At 41.6% G+C, this 18,606-nt stretch overlaps 1 protein-coding gene across 1 annotated transcript in view; it reads left to right on the forward strand.

Moving 5' to 3' along the window:
* The window catches only part of ANKRD13C (ankyrin repeat domain 13C), a 29,446-nt gene extending 11,640 nt beyond the window's left edge, over nucleotides 1-17,806 (forward strand). Inside the window, exons 5-13 of the mRNA XM_082227289.1 lie at nucleotides 1,439-1,484; nucleotides 3,026-3,092; nucleotides 5,993-6,137; nucleotides 6,868-6,999; nucleotides 7,329-7,490; nucleotides 8,166-8,245; nucleotides 11,329-11,427; nucleotides 12,685-12,785; nucleotides 13,861-17,806. Coding sequence (XP_082083415.1) covers nucleotides 1,439-1,484; nucleotides 3,026-3,092; nucleotides 5,993-6,137; nucleotides 6,868-6,999; nucleotides 7,329-7,490; nucleotides 8,166-8,245; nucleotides 11,329-11,427; nucleotides 12,685-12,785; nucleotides 13,861-13,991 — 963 coding nt within the window. The 3' untranslated portion in view covers nucleotides 13,992-17,806. The remainder of the gene's footprint in view (nucleotides 1-1,438; nucleotides 1,485-3,025; nucleotides 3,093-5,992; nucleotides 6,138-6,867; nucleotides 7,000-7,328; nucleotides 7,491-8,165; nucleotides 8,246-11,328; nucleotides 11,428-12,684; nucleotides 12,786-13,860) is intronic.
* Nucleotides 17,807-18,606: the final 800 nt, after the last annotated feature.

An 18,606-nucleotide genomic window follows, 5' to 3' on the forward strand; every position in this document is an offset into this window, starting at 1 on the left:
GCCGCCACCACCACAACAGCCGCCGCCGCCTCAGCTGCCGCCGTCCCTCAGTCCCTCGCTCTGCTGCCTCCTCCCACCCCGGCAAGGGGAAGGGAAAAAACGTTCACTTTTGTGCGTCCCTCCCGGCGTGACGCTGCGCGCTGACGTCACGGGGCGGGGCTTTAATGGTGGTGTGCCGCGAGATTTTTTTCCGGTAAACAGGTGTGCCGTTGCCCAAAAACGTTTGGGAAACACTGCTGTAGGTGACTTACTTTGCAGCAGTGACATCTTCCCTACTTAGAGAAAGGGCTTGTGACTGGATATGGCCTATGGGTTGTATGTTCTAAATTCCGGGTGTGGAGTTTTAGTGTTAGGTCTCTGCTATGGATCGTAATTGTGATTTTAAAAATTAAGTTTCACTGTGAAAAAAATTATGTTTCTATTTTTGTTTTAAAGTCAAGCTGGGTTAATAATGCTTCGTTTACATGTAGCTTCTGCATTTTGAAGCTGCAGTGAAATTGGAAGCTGATGTAAATATGTTAAAATATTTGAATAGCATTTAAACTGTGAGCCAGAGATCAGTTCCGAACATACCATAATTATTGATATAAGGAGAGAGACAGTTTCCATTTGAGGGAAGGAAAAACTGCTTTTTCACAGTTTCCATTTGTCATGCTAATTCCCATGGACAGAGAAGGCCTGTTTTAGAACTTTGTACATAAACTGGGTACATAAACTCAGTGGCTCCAATTCAAAGCAAGTTTTTTCTGTTATATCATGCGTTCTCCAGCTGCTTCTAGATATCCCTCACCCATGTACTATAAGAGGTGCCACAGGTTCCTCATTTTGTTGATCTGGGTCAAAGTTGTTTAGCTTAGCTAGCATTTCATGGTTGACTCCCTTGCTTCAGAAATAACTAGTTCTTCAGAAGAATGGCTTCATTTGGCAATTATGATCTTGCACAGAAGGACATTTTCTATAAACATAAGCTCTCGGTTAAGGAGCAGCTATCAAAAATTGTCACCTACACTGACTGCTTTCAAAGGAGAAATGTATTGCTAAAAAAATAGTTACTCTTTGAAAAATCATTTTTAAGAAGCCAGGCTGTTGTAGTTGTAGTAAAAGAATTTATACATTACATCTGATTGCAAGGTTAGGTTGATTCAGATATTGTATAGTTTGAGCTGTTATTTTGATCGTGTTCCTTCTGTACTTCCGTAGATAAAACAAGTAAGACTAATTTACTCTTCTTCTTCTTCTTCTTCTTCTTCTTCTTCTTCTTCTTCTTAAAAGCTGTTAATGTGAAAGGTGTGCAAATCAAATCTTCAATTAATACACACTTACCCCAAAGTTTAGCATGTGCAAATGAAAGTTATGGTTGCTAGCATTTCCTGGGTGGGTGGACATGAAAGTAGTCATCAGTTTCTTAACATTTAACAGAAATTCTCTTTCTCTCCAGCTAGGTGACTTCTATCTTGAACTTCACTGGGATTTTCAAAGTTGGGGTAAGATTTTAAAGATTTTTATGGAAATCATAGTTCTAGAGTTGGAAGGGGTCATGAGCATCATCTAGTCCAACTCTCTGCAATGCAAGAATCTTTTTGTCCATGACCCTGAGATTAAGAGTATTGTGCTCTGCCAACTGAGCTATCCAGTCTAAATACTTATTTCTCCAGAGCAGACTTGTTATTTGGAATGATTGGATTTTCTGCACTAAACTAGTTGTAGATAGTTATGCAAAAGCACAAACATAGTTGGAGTTTGATCCAGACATCTTCCACAAATTGAAAGGTTCTTTCTGTTAACAGATGGGACTCTGATCCCATGGGGACTCGTGGCCGGGTGATTCCTGCAGATGGAAGGAAAATGTAATTTTTGTTGATTTCCCCTACATGCCCGGTGCCACTTGCTACGCTGTTCCAGAAGGTCACCCAACCCTTTGGATCATATTTTCAGGGGGCATAGGGTACTGCAGAGGAAAAAAAGAGTCTCCTCCCCACAGGACCATCAAGTAGTTTGAGTTCCACTGAAGACATCTGGATCCAGCCCCTTTTGTGTTTGTTAATTTTGGTAGTGCTTGATGATGATGTAATATTTCTTGATCCCTTCAGAGATTGGGAGCATTCTCTAGATTCCCTGTAACCTCCCTCCCCGCAGTGAGGGAACCACCAGAAGGCCCTTGGAGCTAGATTTCAGTGTCTGGGCTGAATGATGGGGGTGGAGACACTTCTTGAGGTCCTAGGCCATTAAGGGCTTTAAAGGTCAGCACCAACACTTTGATTAGTGCTTGGAAATGTACCAGGAGCCAATATAGATCTTTTAGAACCAGTGTTAAATGGTCCCAGTGGCTGCTCCCAGTCACCATTCTGGCAGCCGCATTCTGGATTCATTGTAGTTTCTGGGTAGCCCCATGTGGAGTGCATTGCAGTAGTCCGAGCGGGAGATAACCAGAACATGCACTACTCTGGCGAGACAGTGCGTAGGCAGGTAGGGTCTCGGCCAGTGTACCAAATGGAGCTGGTAGACTGCCGCCCTGGACACAGAATTGACCTGCGCCTCCGTGGACAGCTGAGCATAAAATATCAAAAGTGCTTTCCTGCTTGTCAGAATTCAAACAACTGAAATGTGTTTTGCCACTCTTCGGTGGAAGAGATTATGTTCTTTAAATTAGTTACAGTTCTATCGGCTTCCATTCTAGTGGAGCTGCTGGATCAGACTGAAGGCTTGTCTAATCCAGCATCCTGCTTTCCACAGTGGTCAGCCAGATACCTCTAGGAACCCGATAAGCAGGGCATGGAGCAATAGGCCTCTTGTGTTGTTAATCTGCAGTGACTGGTGGTATTTGGAGGAAAGGTGCCTGTGGGCAATGGGTGTACTATACAGCTATCATGATTAATAGCTTTACATACGGCTCTGTTTTAGTTGCTTTGTTGGATGTGTTTATATATGATTTGTTTGATAGTTTTTATTTTGTGTTCTGTATGCTGAATGGATACATTAGAAGGACATTAATGGTAACAGGGTGTCGTTTTTACCCTAAATGCAGTGCCTTTACTTTCCCGAATCCTGCCTTCTGATGCATGTAAAATATACAAACAAGGTATAAATATCAGGTAAGAATAGTCTTCACCTTTGAAGGGTTACACCAGGGATGGGGAACCTGTGGCCCTCCAGATGCCACTGGAATTCGACTCCCACGATCCTTTACCACTAACCATGCTTACTGGGGTTGATGTGAGTTGTAGTTGAAGGACTACAAATGACGGACCCCTGGACTGTACTAAATATAATGAAGTTAAAATATTGAGATTTACCGTATTTTTTGCCCCATAGGACGCGCCTAGTTTTTTTGGGGGAGGGGGAATAAAGAAAAAAAATTCATTTCCCCCCACGCGCGGGGCTGGCGCGGGGGAAGCCCGAGCTTCCCCCAATCCCAGCCCCGAGCACAGCCTGCTATCCGCAAGCCTAGGGAGGCCAGCGGTAAGTTGCGCCGGTCTCCCCAGGCTTCGGAATGCAGGCAGCTCTGCGCAGCCATCGGGAAGCGGGCGTGAGTTCGCGCCCCGCTCTGGATGGCTGCGCAGAGCTGCGCTTGCCCCGGGACTGCAGGCAGCTCTGGTCTCCCGAGGGTTGCACAGAGCTTCCTGAAGCCTGGAGAGCAAGAGATGTGCACCGACCCCTCTCGCTCTCCAGGCTTCAGCGAAAGCCTGCATTCGCCCCATAGGACGCACACACATTTCCCCTTCATTTTTGGAGGGGGAAAAGTGCGTCCTATAGGGCGAAAAATATGGTAACTCTATTGCCAATGTCTTCATGCATTTCCAAATTTCATACCCTGTTGTGATGTGGGTGAGGAGGATAAGATGTAGAGGTCATGCACTGCCCATTCACAGAGCCTTTTGGTCTGTGTTTCCTTTGCAGTCACCTTAATGTTCCAAAACGTTGCCCTGCAGAGTGGCATCTAACATGGTGTAAGGAGTTGCAACTAAGAGGGAAAATTGCACAGCCCCCTGCTGGTGTGGAGTTGGGCTCATGAGCTCGAACTCTTTAAAGAAACTCTTCATGTATTGGAGAAGAAACTCCTGTATTGGAGTTTATTACAAAAAACCATTATTTAAAGAAGATAACTGTACAAGAGTTACCAGTGTTCTGCATAGCTGTGTTTACATTGATGGCCTGCTCATAATTGAGAGTCTCCAGATAAATGGAGTTGTGCATGTTTTGCCGCTTTATCCCAGGTGCTGTGATGTGATGTTAGTGTGAGCTGACTTCAAACTCATTACTGAAATGCCTTTTGTTGAGAGTCGTGATTCTCTCACTATTAATGTTCTCAGCTCTCAACTGGACAAATGATGAATAAGATTTATTCTGTAAAGTGGCTCGCTCTACACCTTTGTGAATTACATATTTGACTTTTTAAGGCTAGTGCGTGCTTAGGGACCATCTTCAGCACAGTCTCCTTAAATCCTGTGAATATTGCATGGCTGCTTCTAAAACAAACACCTGTAGCCGAATATTGGCATAGCTGCCTGTTTGGTGATTGGATGATTCTAAACAAGTCAAGAGGACTTTGGGTTTCTTTTTAACTAAAGATGTTGCTATTTAAGCAGGTTTTTGTCAAAGGGAAAATTCCACGTCTTGCTAACTTTTAAATTAAATGGAATATATATTCTGTGTAATGCTGAAAGAAGCAAAATAAACTTTTTAGTCTGGCTACATGCTTAATCTAATGAAAATTTTTCACTACTGTTAGCTGTTAAAATTCACCTTATTGTACTGTGTGTGGAGAATTTTTCATATACAGGAATTCCCTATTCAGACATGTACCATCAGCAAGTTTGTTCTTCTGCAAAAGCTAAATTTCTCAGACTTACCTGCTCTGATTTTGTGAATTCACTAGAATTCTCTGAACAGAACTTGCATAGTAATAGTGGCAGAAGTTCTCTGTTGTAGGAATATTTTCTCTTTTCTTTTGGCAGAGACTCAAAAGATTTGATAGGACAAGGTCTTGTTGTGTATTTTGGGTTGTATGCAATGAAATGTGCACGGAAGGGAGTGAGCTGCCTCATCCCTGCCTCTCCCAGCAGTCAGGAGACCTCGCTGGGCTGTAGCACAGGATGCTGTGGGGAGAGCGGGCAAGAGAAATGATTGCTGAAAATTGGGTAGAGGTATCTTCTGTGAAGGGACGCGGATGGCGCTGTGGGTTAAACCACAGAGCCTAGGACTTGCCAGTCAGAAGGTCGGCGTTTCGAATCCCTGCGACGGGGTGAGCTCCCGTTGCTAGGTCCCTGCTCCTGCCAACCTAGCAATTCGAAAGCACACCAAAAAGTGCAAGTAGATAAATAGGTACCGCTCTGGCGGGAAGGTACACGGCGTTTCCGTGCGCTGCTCTGGTTTGCCAGAAGCGGCTTAGTCATGCTGGCCACATGACCTGGAAGCTGTACGCCGGCTCCCTCGACCAATAAAGCGAGATGAGTGCCGCAACCCCAGTGTCGGTTATGACTGGACCTAATGGTCAGGGGTCACTTTACCTTTATCTTCTGTGAGCAGAAGCGCTAATCGCTGAAGGTGGCCACACAGTTTTTGCTGCCTTCTGCCACATTTTAGCCCACCCCATTCAGTGGATGGTTAAAAGTCATTCCGAGGGTTGTAGGCGACCCCAGTTGTGCAGGGTTCTAAATTACTCCATGAGTAGTAAGTCTACTCCATGAGTAGTAAGTCTACTCCATGAGTAGTAAGTTTACTCCATGAGTAGAGGAGGCTCCCTTCTTCATACCTCACCCTCTTCTTTTGGAGGGTGATGGGCAGAGTGATTCAGGGGGCAGATCTTAGCACGCTCATCCCTGCTTGTATGTTGCCTTTGCACACAGATGGCACACCCAAACAGGGCTGATCTCTGTTTCAAATCTTGCTTCTAAAAATAATAATCGAATCTCACTGGTTCCTTGACTTGTACAATTTTGTGAAGTAATATTCTGGATCAGCTGAAGTATTGGAATGTTCCCCCCTCCCCCAGGCTTGACACAACACTCATAGATTTTACTGACATGAAGTGCCAACGAGGGGACTTGAGCTTCATTTTCAACGGTGATGCTGCACCCTCTGAATCCTTTGTAGTTTTAGACAACGAACAAAAAGTTTACCAGCGAATACATCACGAGGTAAGCTGCAGCACCGCTAGTAAAATATTTCACAGTGCTACTCAAAAACAAAGCAAAATGTGTTTCCTGCTGTTTTGTGCCCCAAATAAATGAGTTGTTTTAAAAATGTACAAGGTAGTTGCAAGATATTGTCATTCCGGTATCAGACATGTAAGGCTGCAGTCCTCTGTGCCCTTACTTGGGAGCGCTTCCACTGAACACAGTAGACATGCATGGAGGAGGGCTATAACCCCACTGCCGTTTTTTCTCTTACGTTTAGTATTGCTTTGCAGGATACTTTGTTGCTTAACAGTTCTGCTGCAAACAATATTAAACTCTTTTCCCTTATAGATTGCTAATGTCCTCCCAAAATATATTATTACTTACGTAGCAGTGACAGTAATACGATGCACATCTAGGGTCTGAGAAATCAGAAGACTGCAGAAGACTAATTTACGCTGAAGGTTTCCAAAGGCAACATGTGAACGCGTAGCTTTAGAAAGAAGCTGAAATTAAATGGAGAGTAATCTTGTACCTGAGAATGTATATCAATGGGAGATATGGTGTACTCATACTTGCAGTGGTTAAGACTGCTACCTAATGGAATTATTACTGGAAGGCTTCTATTTATTTCAGGCAGAAATTGGACAGGGAGAGGATAACAAATCTGTTTAAATAATTTGGGGTTTTTTTAAAAAAAAACACCACAAAGCAAACCCAAACCACAATTAATATTCTTGCTTTTTTTCAGGAATCTGAGATGGAAACAGAGGAGGAAGTTGACATTTTGATGAGCAGCGATATTTATTCAGCAACATTATCAACCAAATCAATCACCTTCACACGTGCCCAAACAGGATGGCTTTTTCGAGAAGATAAAACAGTAAGACTTTTTAATAACTATTTTAAGACATCCATCCATCCATCTTGTGCTAGTGTGCCCCAGGGAAGATGCCTGTAAGGCAGGTGAAACGTGGGACAAAAATATAGGCTGTCAGTTTTTCTTTCCCAGTCATCCAGATTGGGAGAAGGGAGGATGTTAAAAGTTAGGGTTATAAGAAAAGCGAGTGAAATATATAAAAATGAGACATTAGGGGCAAGAACATAAGCAGTTGGCAGGTAGACTATAAATGAAAAGACTGAATGAATTTCAGTAGAAGTTTTGCATTTTGGCTCAAATACTTCATGTGTTTCATCTTTGTGTGTTTGTAGGAAAGGGTAGGAAACTTTTTGGCAGACTTCTACCTGGTTAATGGACTTGTCTTAGAATCAAGGAAAAGACGGGAACATCTCAGTGAGGAAGATATTCTTCGAAACAAGGCTATTATGGAAAGCTTGAGTAAAGGTGGAAACTTGATGGAACAAAATTTTGAGGTACAGTTAAAAGTTCTGTTTAAATTGAACATTTAACAACAGATGGCCTTTTACTGGCCTAGTTCACATGTAATGCTAAGCCAAGCCATTGCTGAGTGTGAATGTGCAAGTGTGCAGGTGCTCACAGCAGAAATCGTGACCACTTCGGTCCACTCCCAGTCCTCTGGCTGCCACACCAGCTAGAGCTTAAGCCATGGTCTGGCTTAGCGTTACAGCCAAACCTAGGCACATGGTTTGTCTTGTTCCATACAGTCCAGGAGTTATAGCCAAGGTTTGCTCTTGTCTTGATGCTTGTGATTTATCGGGGGGGAGACAAAAGTTTGTCCAAACTGCGGGAGGCAGTGAAAGACAGGAGTGCCTGGCGTGCTCTGGTCCAAGGGGTCACGAAGAGTCGGACACGACTAAACAACAACAATCCTTAAGAAATGCTTATATTTTTGTACGCAGCTCTTCAGGCATGCTAACACGTGTACACTTCTGCTTCATGTCGAAATGATTGGTTGCTGTTCATTTGTCAGGAGTGCAGTGTTCTAATTTTGGATTTACTCTTCTTCCGATTGGCAAATGCTGGAGGAAGCATGAGACACAGATGTTCTTTTAGACGAGATGATGGTAGCCTACTAAGTAGTAAAGTGCTTGGATTTACAAATAATTCCCATTTGTTTTCTTTAACAGCCTGTCAGGAGGCAGTCTCTTACTCCACCTCCACCAAACACAATTACATGGGAGGAGTACATATCTGCTGAAAATGGAAAGTGAGTATTAAATACATATAGTGTCTGTATATAGCCGCTGCTACGTATATACCTAATGTCGTTTTCAAAACATAATGTGTTGGATCAGGGCTTCGCATGAATTGAGTTCTTTTCACGAGACACTCCACTGGGAGGAGGGAGGTTATTTTTCACCGATTCCTCCTTTCCCTGTGCCCTGTGAAATGTCGCCCAGCAGGACCCTAGCTGTGGGCTGGTCCACTATCCCTCAGACCTTGTGGCGGGCCGGAGAAGTAGCACCTGGGGCAGGGGAGCTGGAAGAAGAGGCGAGGGGGGCAAGTAGTCCTCCTCCCCGCCATCGCTTCTCTTGGGTAGGCAGAGCGAGCTCGTCCGCTCCGCTCTCTGGCCCACTGGAGCACCAGGGCGGCGCCGGCGGGAGGAAGAGGCCACGCCATGAAGCCAGAACCCGCCACGAAGCTGAGATTCATGGCGATGGGAGGAAGAGGCCAAGTGGTGGAGGCTTTACCAATCAAACGCTGTGCCTGGTTTACCTCAGTGCAGCACGGGGACGCCTCTGCCAATCAAATGCCGCTGAGGTAAACCAGGCGATTGAGTGGAAGAGCCGCTGCCACCATTGCCGGGAGTCCCAGCTTCGCAGCGGGTTACGGCTTTGCGGAGCGGGCCAGATTTAGGACCCAAGTGGGCCTGATACAGCTTGGGGACCTTAGTTTGCCGACCCCTGTTCTAGGAGGTGGCGCTGCAGGCTTCAGTGGGAAGGAAGAACTGGTGAACGTTACCTTTTCTTTTCCCCAGGCATGAGTTTTGACTGAATCAGGGTCACTTCCATGAGCAGAAGCCCATGGTGTCTGTAATTCCTTGGTTAAATCCTACATGTGCATCTTATTTGGCATTACTCTTCTATGTTTTTAGCTTTTCCTATTTTATCTGCAAACTTCCTTAAGTCTTGGTCTGGGGAAAAGGCAAGATATAAGCATTATATAAATATGCCTTCACCCCAAAGGCGCACTTTTCCATTGTCTCCTGAGTAAGACAGATGCCAGCCATATAAATACGATAATAAAATAATAATTACAGGGAATTGAAACCTTCTATTCTTCAAGCTTTTTTATTTAAAATTGTGTGTTTCAATATATTTAGTTTTATATATTAGTTTATTTTCATTGGAAGCATACAAGCAATTTCTGCAATGAGAGTATCTTTTCAATCAGAATGCATGAAGGACTCAAATATCATCTGCTCCGGGCCTTTATTGGGGTTTAAAAGTGCACATCTGTGAAATTTAATTATCTATGAAACCAGCCATGACATCCAAATTTATTGCATAAGGTGCTGTCCTTGGCACCTCATAGGTAGTCATTTGAAACGTTTAGTATAGAATTGAGAACAAAGATGAATATATGAAACCATTCTTCCTATTGCTGCAGTAAAGCCTTATTAATTTGAAAATAGAAATGTCTGCTTAAAGTTGCACACACAGGTTTTAGATTGTATGGACTGACCCCAATACGTTTAGGTCCCATTGTTCCAATGGTGTAAAATCAGTCCCTTTCTCATGGGAATCAGATATGTCCTTTGTATTTGGTGTGATTTATCTTGAAGAAAAGTAGTATGATAAGATCTACTTATCCAGAGATCTGTGAAACTACTCCTGAGCTCCAAATGGTTTCGTGAAAAGCAGCATTCAGCACCCTATAGCAAACAGCTTTTGAAGGATGATTTGATAATGTGTGTAGACTGGGATGTGCATGTCAGAATGCTGTTGAATGAAACTCCTATTCCATGCACATAATCTTATTGCCATTACTAGAGCTAAAGCAGCTATCTTGAATTTGGTCAGTATTAGTGGCATCAAATCAAAGGCTTTTTCATCCTAGATTTTAACTGTGACAACACTGCTGTTGTCAACTCATGATATTGTCTTTGTTTTAATAACATCTTAAACTGATTATATATGCCTTGTTGTTTTTACTTTTATACACATGCTTGACCAAATCAGAAGTGGTCTCTTCATTTTGGACTTTCATGGGTTTGGGGCGAAATGGTCATGAAGGCTTGACTAAACACAAGATGACAAGTCTCTAATATTGATGGACTTGGAGAGCTTTGGATGACTCTGGATATTTTTCGGATGCCTCAGCATGTCCTTACTTGTAAATTTTGGAATGTGATATCTTTCTTAACACTATTCAGAGGGTTAGCTCCAGCAGCGTCTCCAACTGGAGAGGGTGGGGGAGGCATTTTTGCCAATTCCTCCCACCCTCCCACAGCCCCATGGGAAGATGCTCTGGAGAGTGGGAGACACCCAAACATTATCCCACCACGGGACAGGGCACTGTGGGCTTCATGAGGAAGAGTGAACTCTAATGAGACTTTTTGCTGGATCTCACTTCCTTTCAAGATTTGAGGGAGCCCTTCTCTTTGTGGAAAGATAACTCTAGATCCAATCCCAAATGTACAAGTTTAAATGTAAATATTAAAGAACAGTTTCTAAACAAAATTGCACTCAAGGAAGACAGTCTGTTTCAGTATGAATTTCTTCCATACTTACATATTGGTCCAGCAGAAGTTGTTTGATCACAGAAATTAGAAAGTAACATGCTGGTATCTATTCCTTCTCTCCCCCCCCCCCCGCCTTTTTTAAGGCTTCCACACTATTTCCATTTTAGTGTCCAATGGCCAGTATGGAAAGAACTCTTAAACTAGTTATCATGACCATTGGGCTCCATGCCACACTTGCAAAACCTTTTAGAAACGGTATGAGGGTTTGCTCTTCAAAGTCAGAAGACAAATTCCCCTTGGGCTCATCTGAATAGCTTTTTAGATCCTAGTCCTAGATTCTTAACTGTGTGAAATCATACGGCCAAAGTGTGTATGTGTATTTATATTTTTCTCTTTTCTACAGACTTCTATTCAGTTGCTTTAATCTGTTAGTCCCTGGGCAGCTTGCCTGCTTCTGCAGTTTTTGCTATCTGAACTCTTCCAGGCATCATTAAACAACTTCTGTCAACTTGTTTTCCTGCACAAAAGAAATGCATTCCAATTTCTTATTGTTTTTATAAATTATGTCTCTAGGGAGGTTTTAATTTTTATTTTCTTTAACTTAGAGCACCTCATTTGGGTAGGGAACTGGTCTGCAAAGAAAGCAAGAAAACATTTAAAGCCACAATAGCCATGAGCCAAGAATTTCCTCTAGGAATTGAATCGTAAGTCTCAAACTGTCCACTACAAAAGTTTGTGAAAGGGCATGTGATTTAGCTAAAATACGCTGATATGTATAAAATTTTGCTTGTTCCAAAGACTGCAGTATAATACATTGCCATAGAATAAATGGGAAAACATGTTGCCTGCCATAGGTTCACCTCTACAATGATCCAATTTTTTTGTAGTTTCTCCAGTATTCTTAAATGTAAAGTTCTCAGATTTTATCCAGATGTCTCAAGTCCTCTGTATTCTGTTCTCAAATCTATATAAAAAAATGAAGTGTGTATGATTTATTCTGCATCTAAGAGCCAAAGAGCATTCCATGTTTTGGCAACTTTTTCAAGTAGAAGAAAAATCTGGGGTGAAGGAGGTTGAACATTGGCTAGGAGGATTGTGGGACAAGGAATAGGAATCGTAAGGGTGGGGTTGAAGTTATGGAAGTTAATGAACCCCTGCAAGAATGGGCACTGGAGGCCTTGTAAGCAACATGTTGGGTTCTGAAGCCTTTCAGCAGTGTACCCATACTAGTACATTCGCTCTACTTATGATCTGAATAAGTTAGCCACTTACATAGATGCTGTGGAGGAGATGATGTGAAAAAAATTAATGAGAGATATTCGGAATATATAGTGACTTGGAAATGTCTAGTTTTTGAAGTGTGATGCTTTTCCAGATCTTTTATTATTTGTGTGCCCGGATAGGAAGTTTTCCGACGTCTATAAAGAAAAGTTCCTAAACTGGAATTTTGGAAGATTCTTCCTGTTATAATTCAAAAGGAAGCTTGTTTTAAGAATGACGCTTTACTACTGGAGTTCTTAATAAGTTTTAGTTTCGAAACCTATTGAAATCCTGAGATTTAAATCTCACCTAACAGAAAATAAATGAGTGCTAAAACTCAGTTTTACCCAAAGGAGAAACAATCTGGAAATCCTCCTACCAAGTCATTTGAAGCTTGCTGCAGTTTGAATACTCAGTTGTGACTGTCTCTGAGCTGCATTGGACCAAAGTTATGCCGGACTATTTAGCTTACTCTTGCTTAACCTGCATTGTGCTAACAAAAATGGTTCAGTATAATTACTTGATTTGAATCAGTGGCCATGAACAATAGCGTCTTTCCCTCGGCATGTGTCTTGGCTCAGTTTGCAGTGATTTGCTGAGATGACACCTCTTTTTCTTACAGTGCACTGATTAGGAGTGTGTGGGTAAATCCTAAAGCTGCTAAGAGATGAAATTGTTACATGTGTGTGTTTCCCCCCCAGGTTATTGAATGTTTTAGAAGTAATTGCACCCTTCAAGCACTTTAACAAACTGCGGGAGTTTGTGCAGATGAAACTACCACCGGGTTTTCCTGTAAAGTTAGGTGAGCTGTCGAAGTGTATTTCATCAATTAAAAGGGACTGTCTGGTCTGTCAAGAACATGGGTTGTATAGCCTTTTAATCTTTGTGGTGAGAAATGCAGTGGGCTGTCACTCAGGCTTTAGCAGGAAGACAGTCAGATGCTGGAGTGAAACTAGCATGCCATTTCATAGTGTACTGAGTGGAAAGTACACAATAATAGAAAGTGAAGTTATTGCCTATTGAGTAGGCAACGTAGGAAACACATTTAGCATTTGGAGATACAGTGTATATGGGAGGGAGATTAACCCTTTTCTGCATGCCCATAGTCTCTCATGAAAATCACTTGTTTCCTTCATAGTCTTACTTCAAAACTATTTTGGCCAATGAGAAGTGTGGCAATAGAGTAAGTAAGGCTGGAGACAGTCAGCATTTCGCAAGAGAGGCAAACGTGGTTTAATATCTTAGGGCCTTGTCCCCTCTGATAAAGCAGGCTAGTAGGTTTTCCCAAATACACATAAACCTGCAGAACTATTTATCCAAAATCCAAAAATGGGATGAACATACACCACAAGCAATGATTCCGTTTTCAAGACGTCAGCCCTCGTGAACAAAATTCGTCTGCCTGCTACCCAAAGTTTCTGCAGAAGCTTACTGGGTGTCATAGAAAACACAGAAGTCACACAGTCAGTGCCCAGGGATTTGCTGTGTTGTGATGGTACAGAGTTACACCGAGTTTGTCAGTGCTTTAACATGGCTAACATTGTGCTCTTTTCTTAACAAATGAGAACAGTGAGGAGTGCAAGTATTTGCATGAAGTGTGAACAGAGTTGGACAATGAAGATTTTTTAAAATATATTTTCACTCTCAATCTCAAGCTACTTTACAATAAGTTAAAAACAATTTACACATATCCCTCCAGAAAGGACCAGAACCACTGTAAACTCTGCCCCCAACCCCTCCTCTGACACGCTGTTCCAGCCAGATTACCAGGAAGTTGAGCAAGTGGCTGGTGAATCCTTTTCTGCCACAGAAATGCCCTTTTCCGTTGTGCATTGTGCCTTTTCTAACCTCCCAATCCTTTGCTTCGTTCTTCCTAGATATACCTGTATTTCCAACCATCACAGCCACTGTGACTTTTCAGGAGTTTCGCTATGATGAGTTTGATGAATCCATCTTCACAATTCCTGATGACTACAAGGAGGACCCTAGCCGCTTTCCTGATCTCTAACTTAACTGGAAAGTTAGCAGTAAATAAAAAGAAAATACCAGCATGCCACAAGGAGACAGGGAGAGAGAGGATGCAGGTAGCCCACAGACAACTGTCTAAAAGTGGGTGAAGTACGAAGGGACAGAACTCGCTAAAATGAATCCAGAAAGGGAACACACCGTGAATCTCAGTCAGTTGTACCATATAGCAAGCATCCACCTAGTGTCTAAACGAAAGCTGGTCTCCTGCTGTGTCACATGCATTTATACATCCAGACCTGCAAGCATGATAGCCTGGCACCTCAGTAAGTTCCCCCTGCCCCCCCCCCCCGAAAACTTACATAACAGCTATAAGGACTGTAATTTGTTCTTAATTTTTTTACGTTTCTCGGTAATAAAAGCACCCTTGGACCATTAGCATAAAGAACTAAAATGTCTTACCTGGCTATTAGCCCTTTAAAATACCCATCTTACTTAAGCTGCTCTTATAACCTTCCTTGGAGCTTTGTTTTCATATATTGTAAATTCTGTAATATTTGTTCAGTAAATTGAGCATATAGTAGAAGGAATTGATTTTCTGCAGACAAATGAACCAAATGGTAAGCATTTAAACAGTTGCATTCATTTACTGCAATACGTTTCAGAATTAGAGCCTTCACTCTGCAGGGAATAAGGTACCTCCTTTAGCACCTTAGTGCAATTCATTGTGGTGCTATTCATACCCCCCCCCCCGCCAACCTATCATTTCTCCAATGTAAGTTGTTACTAATCTTATATAAATCTGCAGATATCCCCTCTGCCCTCCCCACCCAAGCTGGTTGGAAATGTCCTTGCTGTGTTCGTTGGAGAGCATGCTTGGAGATTATTAAACAGCACACAGGTTGAATCACTGACATTCTTTTGGGTTCCTCAGAGCCATAAAAGCTGCCCATCAAACCTACTAAACTTGTATTTGTTATCCAGTAGTATTTGGGAATATATTGAATATATTACTACAATAATCTTGGTTTATGCTTTCATTTCCCAAAGTGCAAACCTAGATGTGAATAGGGGTTGCAATAGATTGGGGGTGGAGAGTACAAAAATGAAAGTACAAGGATAATTAAGGTATTTCCAGCATGGGTAGCTACAGAAAGAAGAATGTTCGTTTTTATTCAGAAGGTTGTTTTTTTTTTTAAATAAAAAAATTAGAATCTTCATATGGTTCCACTGTATGAAACTTGAAGAGAAACTATCCTTTTTTGCTCTACTGGAAAGAATGTGTCCAGAATTGTCAGTACTATGTTCATTTGTATTCCAAGGCTTTTTAGCTTCCAGTGATGTGTAAATGTACAGAAATGTAAATATTTTCAAAGGTATATTCTTTGTGCAGTCTAGTCATTTTTTTCTTCTTCTTTTGGAAACTGCTCAAGTCACTTTCAGACTTAAGCCACCATGCTAGTTAACACACCCAGTGCTGGTGATAACTTGGAATGTCAAATGGGCCGAGGTGAGTCACAGTGCACAGTAAAACCAGACTCATGAGCCACATAAGCTTTGCCAGGAAAAAGGTTTCAAGCATATTCCCAAGTCCTATAGCTTTGTACTGTTGCAGTGTGCAGAGAGGAAACTCACGAGAAAAAAAATCTTCATGACCTAAAATAGGGGCCCAAATGTTGGGCCCAATTCCACAAATACTGTAAATTTGTTTAAAGCTTCAATCCTGAGTGATGTTGACAGTGAAGACTGACAGTTCTGCTGGCTTAGTATATCATTGTAGCTGCCATATTGTGGAAAGTTCCATTTCACTACCAGTATCCACTGTCAGAGGATATTGTCTGCCTGTAAATAGAAAATGAACTTTGAAGGCAGAGCTGTTTTGTCAATATTTTTTTTATATATATATAAAAAATCATGGTGTTTCCCCTGCCAGATAATTTCTGTAGGAGACATTGGATTTGAAGGTGCTTGACACTTCATGTTACCTATCCTGGGAGTATTTCATAAAACAACTGAGATGCTTAAAATGATATTTACAATGCTGTTCTCACACCAATGAATGGTGTGTGGTATGGGCTTGATAGGTGATGGCCACTAAACTGTGGAAATATGCAATTGGTCATCTCCTACGTATGTAAAATTACTGGATAAATAATGCCAAAGTTGTTTTTCATCGAGTTCTACAAAAATAAATGTTAGCCCATGAACTGTCAGACTAATGTCTAGCAAGTGGGTCTCCTTTCACGGTAACAAAGAACAATGAACTTTGTGCTGTTCAAGTCACAACCTTGTGTCCTTCTGTGAAGAAGGGCTTAAACCGGGTGGAGGTGCTGCACCATTTTGGAGGACAGAAGTGATTTCGGAGCAATGTTATTCTGTTACACCCCTACTTTAAAGATTTCAGTTTATGTTGTATTTCATCCCATTAAAAAAAATTGTAGCTACATAAAGGGAGTTTAGTTTTGTTCCAGTAGTGGATTTTCAGGAAAAAGCAGCACCCGTTGTTGCTGGCAAAGCGTCTGCAAGCAGATGCATATACAAGCAGATCTCTGGTATGCATCAAGCTCCTGGTATGTCAATTCAGGTAGTTTAGCCACCCATGCAATAGGAATGTTGTACATTGACTCTGGAAAAAAAACACTTCTGTAAAGGGAGCTCCATGCCCGCAGTAATATTCCCAAGAGCTTACCGCTGGATTAGGAAGTCTTGGATCTGAGATTTTGATACTTGGTTATTAAAGAAGAGTAGACATAAATGAATCAAAATTATTTAGCACTTAGTAGTTAAGCACTTATATTTTCTGACATAGCAGTGTCACAGCTAGGAACTTCAGTTGGGCATTATTACTGTGTCCTGGAGAACATTTGAATCTTTCTCAAGGATTTTTTTATCTCACAAGGGTATTGGGAAAGCAGGGTGGGGGGTGCATTGTGAAACAGCATTCATGCAAACTGTGCTAAAGTATCGCAATAGAAGAACCAGAAAGAGGCCAGATTATAGGTTAAGTGCCTCTTGCATGCTTATAGGTCATTGTTGGATATAACATCTGTGGGAAGCAAGAGTGTAAAGGAAGTAGCATTCTGAATATTTTAGACTGATGCAAAAGTATACATGAACTTGACTTTTCTTTGAGGCTTTTGAAACTTCTCTGAAATACCGTATGTCCTCTTAGAAACCAAGCAAAGTGTATTGGTAGGCATAAATATGGAATCCTTTTAAAAAGAAACCCCTGAGCTCTTCCTTAACCAAACTCAGTTTTACTGGTCTTCCAAATTATTGCTTTAACTTGTGGCAAAGGGAATAATATTTCTTTCCAAGCAGCTGATGTTTGTCTCCTTATTTAAGTTTTAAACTGCAAATGATGGATACCTAGCAATTGTTATCAGATAGTACAACTGTGGATATAAATCTGTGCTGGAAACCTACCTTACGTTGAAGCATAATATATTCAAAAAGTTCATTTTTTAAATATATACTTGTTGATTTTGATTCATTAAAAGTTAATTATTTAAACTTTATTAACAAACTTCCTATAATGCTGCAATTTTTCTTTTGACAGTTTATAATTGTGAAAACCTAATGTCATTTTTTTTTTGTATATTTCATGTGTTCTTTGTCTAATCTAAACTCACTTTCACTAATAGTGTTTTTGGTTGTACCACTTAGAATAAAGACCAAAAGATGCTGTTTGCTTTTGAGACTGAACATATGGACATTTTCAGAAATCTATATTCTACCATGTGTGGACACTTCCTCCTTAGTAGAGGAAGGCTAAAGAAAAAGGATGTTACAGTGTATCACTTTCACAAGGACATTTTATTGGTCAATTTTTCAATAAAATCCTCAATTTTCAGTGCATCTTTGTTGTTTTCTAACTTTATGGGGTGAGCCTTCTATTCATCAAGATGAAATCAGCTGAGCAGTACACTCTATTGACACTTGAGTCTTTCCTTTTGAGACTAGTCAAGGAGAGACTTTGTAAAGGAGAGTGAGCTCTTTTTCCTCAGCAGGATTCTACTCAAGACGACAGCTTCAAAAATGGGTACGAAAGATACCTTTTGGCACAGAACGTGGGAGCCAAGGAAATTCAAATCGCACAACCAATTCATTTCAACAAGATATCCTCAGCAGATCTACGAAAAGATTCCTCCAAAGCATTCCCCGATATACAAAATGCTCGTTTGTGAGCAGATTGCTCAGTTCATGGTGCTGCCTCCAAGCTCACAGCACAAATGTGGAGGCCCTATTTGTTAAACGGTAGTATCTCCACATACCATCTACCTGGCTAAAAGTTGATCAGTGATGGCCACCCTTTTACGTTGCCCAAGAGGTGACAAGCTGCATACGCCAGGACCTCCCTCTCACAGCACCTGTGTGGAATGGTGCTGGATTAGCAGCTACCATGTGTTTCAGGAGATTGTATCATAACTGCTGTCATAACTTGAGGTCATGGTCTATACGGGATTGAAGGTCAGCTTTGACCTAGACCAGAATGCATTTTGATTCTCGGGGAAACGCCAAAAAACGACTGTTTTGCAGACAACTTTGCTCAGGATGCACCAGCTTCAGGAATCCTGCATCAGTATATAGTGAGTCTACATCTGAGCCACACTTATTTCTACATCCAGGTTTTGAGTCACTTGCTTTTTTTATTAATG

This window comes from Podarcis vaucheri, assembly GCF_965113315.1.
Source record: "Podarcis vaucheri genome assembly, chromosome: 6".
Lineage (NCBI taxonomy): Eukaryota > Metazoa > Chordata > Lepidosauria > Squamata > Lacertidae > Podarcis > Podarcis vaucheri.